Source organism: Puntigrus tetrazona, chromosome 3, assembly GCF_018831695.1.
Source record: "Puntigrus tetrazona isolate hp1 chromosome 3, ASM1883169v1, whole genome shotgun sequence".
Taxonomy (NCBI): domain Eukaryota; kingdom Metazoa; phylum Chordata; class Actinopteri; order Cypriniformes; family Cyprinidae; genus Puntigrus; species Puntigrus tetrazona.
Window position 1 is genome coordinate 281,162 of NC_056701.1, and position 12,885 is coordinate 294,046.

Here is a 12,885-nt window from a genome sequence, read left to right on the forward strand (position 1 = left end):
TACTGTATACAGGCCACCAGGGCACAGCACAGATTTCATTAAAGAATTTGCTGATTTTCTAACTGAGTTAGTACTGGCCACAGATAAAGTCTTAATTGTTGGCGATTTTAATATCCATGTTGATAATGAAAAGACTCATTAGGATCAGCTTTCTTAGACATTTTAAACTCCGTTGGGGTTAGACAACACATCTCTGGACCTACTCATTGTAGAAATCATACTCTAGATCTAATACTGTCACATGGAATAGATGTTAAAATGGTTGAAGTACTGCAGCAAAGTGATGACATTTCAGATCACTATCTAGTCTTGTGTGAACTCTGTATAGTTAAACCTGTAAACTCTGCACCTTATTACAAGTATGGTAGAACCATCACTTCCACCACAAAAGAAAGCTTTCTAAATAACCTTCCTGACTTATCTCAATTCCTTAGTTCATCCAATACGACGCAAAAACCTGATGATGTAACAGAAACTATGCACTCTCTTTTTAGCACTTTAGATACAGTTGCTCCTTTGCACTTAAAAAAGATAAAAGAAAGCAATCTGACTCCATGGTATAATGACAACACACGCACCCTAAAGAGAGCAGCCCGGAAAATGGAGCGCAGGTGGAGAAAAACTAAATTAGAAGTATTTCTGTATTGCCTGGCGGGAGAGTATCCTGTCATACAGAAAATTATTAAAAATTGTTAGATCTGATTATTTTTCATCCCTTTTAGAAGAAAACAAACACAACCCCGGTATTTATTTAGTACAGTAACTAAATTAACAAAAAATAAAACGTCAACAGGTGCTAATATTTCCCAAGAGTATAGCTGCAATGAGTTCATGAATTTCTTTACTTCTAAGATTGATACCATCAGAGATAAATTTGTAACTATGCAGCCGTCAACTACAGTTTCACATCAGATAGTGACCTTTAGATCCCCTGAGGAAAAATTACACTTTTTCTCTACTATAGGAGAAGAAGACTTGTACAAACTTGTTAAATCATCTAAAGGTAGTATCCTCACAACTGTATTCCTTTTTAGAAAAATGGTGTCTGTGAGGATTTCCAATCAGGTTTTAGACCGTACCATAGTACTGAGACTGCTCTCATTAGAGTTTCTAATGACCTACTTTTATCATCTGATTGTGGTTTTATCTCGTTATTAGTGCTATTAGATCTTAGCGCAGCAATCGATACTATCGATCACAACATTCTCTTGGATAGACTAGAAAACTATGTTGGCATTAGAGGAAGCGCTTTAGCATGGTTTAAATCATATCTTTCTGACCGCTATCAGTTTGTCGCACTAAATGAGGAGGTATCATATCAATCACAAGTGAAATATAGAGTTCCTCAAGGCTCAGTGCTAGGACCATTACTTTTCAACCTGTACATGTTACCTCTGGGAGATATTATCAGGAGTCATGGTGTTAGCTTTCACTGCTATGCTGATGATACTCAGCTCTATATTTCAGCGCAGCCTGGTGATAAACACCAAATCTAACAGAATGCATAGTCGATATAAAAACTGGATGATGAGTGACTTTCTAATGCTAAATTCTGAAAAAACAGAGGTGCTAATAATTGGACCTAAAAACCCCACATATAATAATATAGAACACATCCTATCACTTGATGGCTGCTCTGTTAATTCTTCATCATCAGTTAGGAACCTAGGTGTGCTGTTTGACAGCAATCTTTCCTTCGAAAAATCATGTTTCTAGCATCTGTAAAACTGCACGTTTTCCATCTTAAAAATATATCTAAATTACGACCTATGCTTTCAACCTCTAATGCAGAAATATTAATTCATGCGTTTATGACCTCGAGGTTAGATTATTGTAATGCTTTATTGGGTGGTTGTTCTGCACGTTTAATAAACAAACTTCAGCTAATCCAAAACGCAGCAGCCAGAGTCCTTACTAGAACTAGGAAGTATGCTCATATTAGCCCGGTTCTGTCAACACTGCACTGGCTCCCTATCAAACATCGGATAGATTTTAAAATCCTATTAATTACCTATAAAGCCCTGAATGGTTTAGCTCTCAATACTTGAGCGAGCTCTTATCACATTATAGTCCTGCACGTCAGCTGCGTTCTCAAAACTCTGGCCATTTGATAATACTTAGAATATCAAAATCAACTGCGGGTGGCAGATCCTTTTCCTATCTAGCACCTAAACTCTGGAACAATCTCCCTAACTCTGTTCGTGAAGCAGACACACTCTACCAGTTTAAATCTAGATTAAAGACACATCTTTTAACTTAGCCTACACATAACACACCAACACACTTTTATTATTCAAATCCGTTAAAGGATTTTTAGGCTGCATTACTTAGATTTGCTGGAACCGGGAACACTACTCCTACAATACGATGTACTTGTGACATCGTAAAAAGAATGGCATCTACGCTAATATTAGTCCTGTCTCTTTCTCAATCTGCTTTCACAGTTTGTATCCAGACTAGATGGTGGATCAGCACACAGAGATTATGTTCATCAGAGACCAGAAAACCTAGATGCGCCCGTGGACAGATCACCAGATGCTGATGCACACACACATACACACACACTAAGTCATTTACACTACCTGACACAGTTGTGTTTAAAATTGAACTGGAAGTTAAGTGCTGGGCGTCCGGTCAGAGGAGAACTGACCCCAACTGAGTCTGGTTTCTCCCAAGGTTTTTTTTTCTCCATTCTGTATGCATGGGGTTTTGTTTCCTTGCCGCTGTCGCCTCTGGCTTGCTTGGTTGTGGACACTTAACTTCTAGTGATTATCGTTGAATTGACTACAGAGACCGTCTCTGCATTTAATAAGAAATTGGTCACTCTCGTCATTATACATCCCTGTCATTATACATCCCTGTCATTATACATCCCTGTCATTATACATCCCTGTCATTATACTGTACAGTGCTTTGATGAAACCTGTGTTGTTAAAAGCGCTATATAAATAAAAATGATTGATTGATTGATTGATTGATACTGTTACAGCCTGAGGAGTCTGTGTCTATGTCGCTGTCTCTTGTCAGTGGTGCTGACGCTAAGCCTGTGGACCTATTGCTGGCTATCGACCGTGCAACGCTTGCTGCTGAGCAAAAACAAGATCTATCGCTCATGTGCTGCCGAGATTCTGCTGCCCTAGAAAAGGATGGTGTGAGCAAACCAGTTGGTTATATCTATGAAGACGGAGTGTTAATGCGGAAATGGACTCCTTCAAAATCCGATAATTCGATTGGGACACGCTTTACCAGTTAGTAGTTCCTAAAAGATTTCATGACCAAGTGCTGAGCTTTGCGCATGATAACGTTGTAGGTCATCTCGGAATTACTAAGACATTTTATCGAGTGACCCGTCATTTCTTTTGGCCTGGAATAAGGTCCGATCTTGTCATGTCTGCCAAATGGTTAGAAAACCTAATCAGACTATCCTTCTGCACCTCTTCAACCGATCCCTGTTGTCGGTGAACCGCTTGGTAACGTTATTTTTTAGATTGTGTGGGACCTTAACTGAAGACGAAAATCTGGTCATACGTATGTGCTTATGCTAATGTGCTCAGCGACTCACTTCCCCAAGGCTACACCACTTCAATCACTGAGATCTAAAGCTATTGTGAAGGCCCTGACTCTTTTCTTTTCTACATTTGGACTTCTCGAAAGGTCGCCCAAACTGATCAAGGAACAAATGTTATGTCCCGCCTGTTCAATCAAATTTGGTCTCAGTTACATATTCAGCATGTTGTTTCGAGCGCTTACCATCCCGAGTCTCAGGGAGTACTCAAACGATTTCATCAAACATTAAAAACCATGCTAAAGACATATTGCACTGAGCCTGAAAAAGAATGGGATGATGGAGTACCTTTGCTTTTATTTGCCCTCAGAGAAACTGTTCAGGAGTCTTTAGGTTTTAGCCCTACAGAGTTGGTTTTTGGGCACACATTGCGAGGTCCACTTAAACTCCTGAAAGAGAATTGGCTGTCTGACGCAAGTCCAATGTAAATCTGCTGGATTACGTTAGCTCATTTCGAGAACACCTTCATAAAGCTTGTGAGCTAGCCAAGTCAGTTTTGGCAGGGGCTCAGAAAAAGATGAAAAGTTGCTTTGACAAAGGATGCCGTGTTTCGTTCATTTCAGAAAGGAGACAAAGTTTTGGTTTTGTTACCAGTTCCTGGCTCTGCTTTGCAGGCAAAGTGTTCCTGTATCTGGTGTCCGATTAAATATTTCTGTCAGACCTCAACTTTCATTTGCTGCACTTAACTGAAGAGCAGAGAGCTGACATTGTGAGATTAATTCACTCTTTTCTTGGGTTGTTTTCTGATGTTTTTTTTTCTCCATTCTATATGCATGGGGTTTTGTTTCCCTTGCCGCTGTCGCCTCTGGCTTGCTTGGTTGGGGACACTTAACTTCTAGTGACTATCGTTGAATTGACTACAGAGACCGCCTCTGCATTTAATAAGAAATTGGTCACTCTCGCCATTATACATCCCTGTCATTATACTGTACAGTGCTTTGATGCAACCTGTGTTGTTAAAAGCGCTATATAAATAAAATGATTGATTGATTGATTGATTGATGTTCCGACTCAAACATCTGTAATTAAACATGACATTGAAGTGAATTCATCACCCACCTATCAAACAAAATGCATATTGAGTAAATCCAGCTAAATGAAAATTATCGAGTCTGAGGTGAAATATTTAGTGGAAAATGATTTAGCTGTGCCTAGTTCTAGTGCTTGGAATTCGCCTTGTCTACTTGTCCCGGCCCGATGGATCTCATCGCTTTTGCACCGATTACCATAAGGTAAATGCAGTTATGAAACCTGACTCGTTTCCTTTGCCTTTAATGGAAGATTGTGGGGTTGTGATGAAATTAGACCTTCTGAAGGGTTATTGGCAAGTTCCTTTAACAGAACGGGCAGCCAAATCTCTGCATTTGTCACTCCCGATAACTTCCTTAATTCAGACTACAGAATGCTCCAGCAACCTTTCAACGCCTCATGAACACTGTGTTAGGCGGTTGAAAATTGTAAGGTTTATTTGGACGATATTGTGGTGTATTCATCTACTTGGAGAGAAATATGTGAGCACATTATCTACTGTTTTCACGCGTTTGCTTAAAGCCTCTCTTACGTTGAATTTGGCTAAATGTGAGTTTGGTTAAACCTCCTATTCAATTTTAAACAGTTTAAGGGTGTGTGTGTGTGTGCGCATCAGAATCTGGTGATCTGTCCACGGTGCGCATCTAGATGTTCTGGTCTCTGATGAACATAATCTCTGGGTGCTGATCCACCATCTAGTCTGGATACAAACTGTGAAAGCAGATTGAAAAGAGACGGGACTAATATTAGCGTAGATGCCATTCTTTTTACAATGTCACAAGTACATCAGTATTTTAGGAGTAGTGTTCCCGGTTCCAGCAAATCTAAGTAATGCAGCCTAAAAATCTTTAACGGATTTGAATAATAAAAAGTATGTTGGTGTGTTATGTGTAGGCTAAGTTAAAAAGATGTGTCTTTAATCTAGATTTAAACTGGCAGAGTGTGTCTGCTTCCCGAACAGAGTTAGGGAGATTGTTCCAGAGTTTAGGTGCTAGATAGGAAAAGGATCTGCCGCCGCAGTTGAGTTTGATATTCTAGATATTATCAAATGGCCAGAGTTTTGAGAACGCAGCGTACGGGCAAGACTATAATGTGATAAGAGCTTGCTCAAGTATTGAGAGATAAACCATTCAGGGCGTTTTTGGTTTATTATTTTGGCCTTGAGTCTCTCTGAGTCAATTCTCCTTCTATATTTTAATTTTAATTGTTAACCAATAAATAACTTAAAATTCTTGATCCACCTTTCCATGAGCCTCCTGTCAACATGGGATGATTGTCATGAAACTCCTCCCAAGTTTTCAAGTGCTGGAGGATGTTGTGAACAAACATGGCAGGATACCTGATCACTTGAGAACAAAACTGCACATAGTGCAATAGCGTCTTGAGGAGTCTGTATATAACGATCGACTTTGTCCCGTTCCTGTTCACGTGAGAACCAAAGTGTCTCCGAATATTTCTTACTGAAACATCTCGATGTCTTCAGTGTTGCATAAGAAAGTCTTTTGTCAGGAAGCTTTATGTGTCGTCCATCTTTTTAAACGGAAAGCAGTACAGATCGTTTGCTCGCATGTATCGTAGCTGTATCGTGAATTGTCTATGTCTACAGCCCTTTTTTTTTTTTTTTTTTTTTTTTTTTGAGGACATTTAGGACATTTTATTACTGGTAATATGTGATTTGTGCCATCCTCCTCCTCCTCATTATTTATTATTATTATTATTATTATTATTCATTTCTGCAGTCGTTTATTCACCCATCCATCCAGCCATGTTTATCCTTGTTCACAACTTCATGTTTTCTTTTTCACATTTCAGAGAACCAGCTGAGGTCAGCTTTTTAAGACTTAAACCACTGGGCCGCTTGCTGTCCCAATTTTTTTTTTCTCTAAAGACCGATCTTTTTCTCATTGACTGTTAAGCTTCTGTCCAATCTCCACCTTGTTTCAGCATTGAACCGGCCTGACTTTGTCACGTTATTCAAAGCAGTTAGTGTTGATTTAACAGCTCGGTGGTTGCTTGCTTCCTGGGATCTTTATCTCGACGGCTTTTCGGTGTCACTGCGAACCCAAAGTAGACGCGTATCACTCGACCCCGCTGAGGAAAGTCATCACGGCAGCTCTTCGCTTGAGCTCAAGTGGATCAAAAAGTGTCGAAGCAAGTAGAGTTTCAGGTAACAGTCTTCTTATTTTCGTGGTGTGGTGGATGAGTGGCGAGCCGAATCTGAAGAAAGCAGCTCTTCTTCTGGAGAAACTCCTGGACATTTTTCATTTGCGGGGAAAAGGTAATGGTTCGTCCTGCTTGGACGTGTTCAGGAGAGTTTTGAGATTTTGTTCGTGCTCGTGGCTTTTTGACATTTTATTTTCGTCACTTTCATAGATATTGCCCATGTCCGTCACTTTTTTAAAATTCGTTCATTTTCAGGACTTTCTCTGTTTTTCATTCGAGTTTTTTTTCTTAATCTGTTAATGTTCGTTGATTTTTGAGATTTTATCCATTCTCATAACTTGTCCTGTTGCTATTTATTTTCGTGACTTTTTGAAATTGTTTTCATTTTGACGTTTTTATAGGCGTTTTTAACAGAACAGTATAAAAAGAGTGGGCGTGGGAAAAGCTGTAAGCAGAATCGGACAATCACTCGAAGTCTCTCTGTCAGATGTTGTTATTGTAAATCCCTGAATCGACCGCTGAGCTATATAGCCCTGCTTTTAGGAGCTGAAATCATGCTCGGTGATTTTCACTTACTGCCAAAATCTTGTTACAAAAGTCTTTTTCTTTTTTTCTCCCTAAAGGGCTTTTCCCAAACCTTGAAAATGGTGACGAGTCTGTTGAATCTCAATCCTGACTTTATCACATCATTCAATGCAGTTGTGGTAAAAAAAACAAAAAAAACAGAAGGTTAAAGGAGGCGGTAAAGCATATATAATTATATATAACAGCATGTTACTAAAGCAATTCATTCATCTATACTCAAGATTTATTTCAGATATTTACTCAGTTTATTGGCCTTATAAAATGTGTGTATATATTTATAAAGACCTGGATGAGCGGAGGTTCTTATTTTAACTAAAGAATCATTTGTACTATTTCACATCAATCATAAATTTTGGAAGTATATAATGATATTTTGGCCATATTTTTGTAAATGTGTTGAATTACTTTTTCTTACGCTACTTAAACTAAAGTACTTCTGTTTGAAGCTGTTACACAATCAGTTTTTTTATAAGCACTGTTTGACTGAAGATGATCTGACCTGATGACATCTAAAGCTCTTGATCATATAGTGGAAGACACGCATTTTATTTCTCGTACTGTCTTTTTTATTGAACAGCTCCTCTTGACTTTAAAGTGCAGGTCAGCCTGTATCCCATCTGTCATCAGCAGCTACCGAACGTTTTAAACCTCTCTTCTAAATGATCCTTTTAATGTTAATGGCATATCCCTACCACTCTATACTCTACATTTCAAAACATCAAGCGAAAGGATCGTATAAACTAGATGTAATCATGCTTTGAGTGTGTGCTAGAGCGTGAGAAAGCAGTCCTGAAACACAATCTTCTTGATTTTGACCCTGGAATAACTTTCGAATCCACAAATATAGTCTTAAACTGAGTGACACTCCATTGTCAGGCAAGTAACACCCAGAAAAGCAATGCGTTTTGCGACCTTTAATTGAGACAAAGCCAGAGCTGTGAAACATCTAGCTCTGTAGCGTCACGCTGCAGGGAGTTGCTTGGAATGTAATATCAAGTCCAACCAGTTTTGGTTGAGTTATTAATACACAACATTATAGATAGAGCACACATTTTATCAGCTGCAACACATTTAGTTTCTTGCCTTCTGAAGTGGTTCTGTCTACAGCATTTACGTTTGTGTGAGAATGGCTGATTGGAGTGGATCATCCAGAGAACCAGGTCAGATTCTTGTAAATGAATTTCAATTAAGGCACGCGGATTCAAAATAATACTGCATTCAGAGATTGAATAACTTTCACGTTACAGTAGGACATTTAAGCAACATTTATTTTTTATGATTTAAGTTGAATGTGTCTAACAGGGGGACATCAGTTAAGAAGAAGAGGAAGTATGACTGAACCTCCAAGCAGTGAGTTTTACATTTAAAATAAATCATAGATGCTACAAACATGGCATATTAAATGAGCAGATCTTTCTCATGGTAAAAACGTTGATAATAATGTTTTCCTCTTGAATAAAAACAGCTATAATTACATTATTTTCTTATCGTTCTTGGATTATGTGGATTCTTGTTTTACTTTCATGATTGAGATCAAGAATCTTTGCAGAAGGCATACTTAGTTTCTCTGTCTCTTGAGATTAGGCTAATACTGTATTCAAAGCTTCAGCATTGTTATTTTACATCACTTTAAGTCAAAATACATCCACATCTTTTATCGCTGGTTTACAAAAACACTTTAATTTCAGTGTTTGGGATTAAAAACGACCTGAGAGTAGTGCTCCTGGGGTCACACGCAGATGTTAAAGCCTCCTGTGGAAACACAATCCTGGGACGAAAGGCCTTTATGAAGTCCTCCCTGAACCTGCTTGAGAGGCATGATGGGATTGTTTTGAAGAGACGTGTGGTGGTCATCAACACCCCCGATCTGCTCAACCTCGTTCTCTCTCCTGAAGAACAAGATGTGAAGAAATTGTTCAATCTGTCCGGTCCTGGTCCTCATGCTCTTCTTCTGGTCCTGAAGCCTCAGTCATTTACAGATCTAGAAAAAGAAGCCCTCAAGCACATTAACATCATTTTTGGTGCAGGCGCATCAGAGTACGTGATCGTCGTCTTCATGCACGAGAAGTACATCAGCGTCAGAGACTCTGAGTCTCTCCTGCAGACCTGCAGACGACCACACTGTCATCTACAGAAGAATGGAGACCAGTCACAGGTGCAGAATCTTCTGGAGAACATTGAGAAAATGGTGGAGCAAAACGGTGGCCATCACTTGAAGATTTCTAAAGACCCCGGGACAAACAAAGCACCTCTAGGTAAATCTTTGCCTATAGTTTACATGAAATATGTTACAATGCCATACAAATCACTTTTATGATCTGTAGACAAAACTCCATGCCAACTCTTTTTATACATTTAAAATGTTTTCAGAGAAGCAAATATCATTATTCAGTCAGAATGTAAGTGTTTAGTGAATATTAACGTCAGAATAGAAAAACCTGACTTGTTTGAGTTTAGTCTGTTGTCCTTTGATGACTTCGGGGATGTTCAAAATGAAGACATCAAGATAATTTATTAATGTTATTAATAATGTTATACTACTGGATTTTGTCAATGATGCCAGGAAAAGGGGATTAGATGCATTTTGAAAAGAAAATTAAATTTTCACGTTTTACGTTTTAAACTTTTCCATTATCGTTGATTGCTAATTTTCTTCTTCAGAGCCCTTACAGAGGCCAGAAATACATGGAAATTTGAAGAGAGCAAAATGTGAGTAATGATCAAAAATATATATATATTATATACTATTTTATTTCTATTTTCTATTTATTGTCTGTTCTTTTATTGCGGGCTGCTTTTGTCACAGTATATGCTTATTTGTGAAAATGTATTTGTGGCTGTCTGACAGTTTTATGACCAATTTGTATATATTTTTACGAGATGGCTACGAGATGAAATTTGTGGCTAATTCGTACAAATTAGTTTGACCTCACTCGTGCGATTTGTCTACAGACCCATTGAGGTTAGGGGCAGGGTTAGGTGTAGGCCATTTGTGCAAATTCATGCCAACCGGCATCTCGTGAAATACCATACATAGCAGAACTTTTATGAATTTGAATGAGTGAGGTCATACGAATTAAAACACCTCTCGTCAAAATATGCAAACAGCAGGGAGAAGGTATACCAGTATATTACATCCATCGCTTCTATGCATTTGGTTTTAAAGGAATTGCACTAAAACCATTATATTTTAGCTGACTAAATTCACTGTAGATTCATTCAACTGAAACCTCAAGATAAGCAGCCGACTAAAAGTAAAAACAATTCAGATGACTAAAATCTGGAAAAATGAAAATAACACTGCTTTGATGTAATATTGTAATCTGTACAACACTCTTTCTTATAATTCACAGCCACTCGTGCGAAAAAGAACTTGGAGTGTGTGAGGATCGTTCTGATTGGAAAAACCGGAGCTGGAAAAAGTGCTTCAGGCAACACCATCCTGGGAAGCAAGGTGTTCGAATCAAGGGCCGCGATGAGATCTGTGACCAAGACCTGCCATCGAGAGAGAGGGACGGTCTGCGGTCGGCCCGTGACTGTGGTGGACACACCGGGACTCTTCGACAAAAGCCTCAGTAATGAAGAGATCCAGCAGGAGATCATGAGATGCATTGATCTGTCGGCTCCTGGACCTCATGTGTTTCTGCTGGTCATCGCTGTCGGCCCGATCACACGAGAAGAGAGAGAAACCGTTCAGCTCATCAAGACGGCCTTCGGACAGAAAGCAGAGGCCTACACTATGGTGCTCTTCACACGAGGAGACAGTCTCAAAGATCAGAGCATTGAAGACTGCATTAAAGAAGATCAAGAAATCCAACAACTGATCCGTGCCTGTGGAGGAAGATTTCACGTTCTCAGCAACGAACAGAAAGACCCCGCTCAGGTGGTGAGTCTGTTAAACAAGATCAATAAGATGATGTGGAGTAATAAACCCAGTTTCTACACTGACAAAATGATTCAGGAGCTGCTTCTGGAAAGAGAGGAGGAGGCCAAACGGGAGATAGAGGCTATTAAAGTCAAATATGAGATTGAACTCAAAGATATTCAAAACCAATTAGAGGAGGAAAAAGCTAAACTGAAGGTAAGCGATCTTCTGTTTAATGAAAATTTGCAGAGCAAAATGTTGAGAAAGTATGAGGCGGGAACAACGAAAGACAGCGGAGTGACAACAGATACAGAACAAACGCAGGAGAAAACTAAAAAACACTCTGAGAAGGAGAAGAGCGATTACGAGAAAGAGCCAATGAATAAGCAGAAAAATCAGCTTTTGGGAACAACAGGCGTTGACAGACAAAGAACAGAAACCGTAGAAGAAGCAAGAGAAAGAGAATCGGACCAAGAGAAAAAGCAACACCATCAAACATTTCTACGTTTCGGAGAACTGAGGAAAAGTGCAAAAAAAAGGGGGCAAAAAAGTGAAACGAGGATGAAAGGATATGAAGCAGAATGTGAGAAGGAGAAAAAAGAAAACCCGACATATAGCGTATATACAGATCAACAAGATACTTGTATGAACCCAGGAGACCAGACTGACTCGATGAAAAAGACAGAAAACATGGACTTGCCTCAAAAGAATGAAGGCCAGACAGACACGGACAAAGAGAAACTCCTGCTTCAGAACATCGAGGAACTAAATCACAAGATGGAGGTGCTCTCGTTGCAGTACAGAACATTTACAGAAAGACATTACGAAGAACTTAAGAAAAATGAAAAAGTTGGCACCAAGAAAAGGAAAAAAAATCCTTGTGCGGTTCACTAACAGACGCCTGCATGATATATGTATTAATAACTACATTTACTGCATCCGCTGTGGCCTTTTCCAGATCTATATGTAAGGGAAGGGCTGATGTTTAAGATTGAAGGGCGCAAAAGTAAACAATTATACATAAAACTTTGATCTGAGTTGAAATATTTGAATAAATCGAATATTTAAATAAAGCTTCAGTGGAGAAGCCGTTGCTAGGAAACGGTAAATTCAAACTAGACAGACATTTAAAGGGGACGTGGCGATGAAAGATATTAAGTTAAGAAAATTAATTTTAAATCATACCGGTTAGTTAGTTATCATATAATCCCTTACAGTCTACAAAACAGCATTTGTTTGAACCGAGAGGGAGATAATGAATTAAATGATTGTACTCCTAATACTGGATTGAGTTTAATATTTTATTAGCAAACGCAGTTTCCAAGAGAACAATGTTCTTAGAGAGTGAACAGCGCCGACTGCAGGCGGTTCTAGAACGTGACTGACCAATCAGAATAGAGTATTCCTAAAGGGTGTAATAAGCATGTAAATCACACCATTTAGACTCACTGATTAATCACTTTTTGGACAATTACAAGTCGAATCTGCTGAGGTTTTGATACAATGCTCAAAATGCTTGTTTCTGGCTCAAAAGGATCCTCTTGAGGAGCTCCAGGATGGATAGTCTTGATCTCTAAGGGAAAAACAAAAAGGTATTTCTCAGCCTGGTTCCTAATTCGAAATTGGGGAATTGCTATATTGGGGAATAATAATTCTTTTCTGGACACGAAACAAAAGA

General features: G+C 38.9%; 1 protein-coding gene across 1 annotated transcript; it reads left to right on the forward strand.

Annotated features, from left to right (window-relative positions):
* The first annotated feature begins 8,280 nt into the window (after positions 1-8,280).
* LOC122329895 (GTPase IMAP family member 8-like) lies at positions 8,281-12,251 on the forward strand. The gene is made up of 5 exons (XM_043226555.1): positions 8,281-8,502; positions 8,645-8,692; positions 9,031-9,597; positions 10,004-10,051; positions 10,696-12,251. Exons 1-5 carry the CDS (start codon positions 8,469-8,471, stop codon positions 12,099-12,101), a joined length of 2,103 nt encoding a protein of 700 aa, XP_043082490.1. The 5' UTR covers positions 8,281-8,468; the 3' UTR covers positions 12,102-12,251.
* The last annotated feature ends 634 nt before the right edge of the window (positions 12,252-12,885 follow it).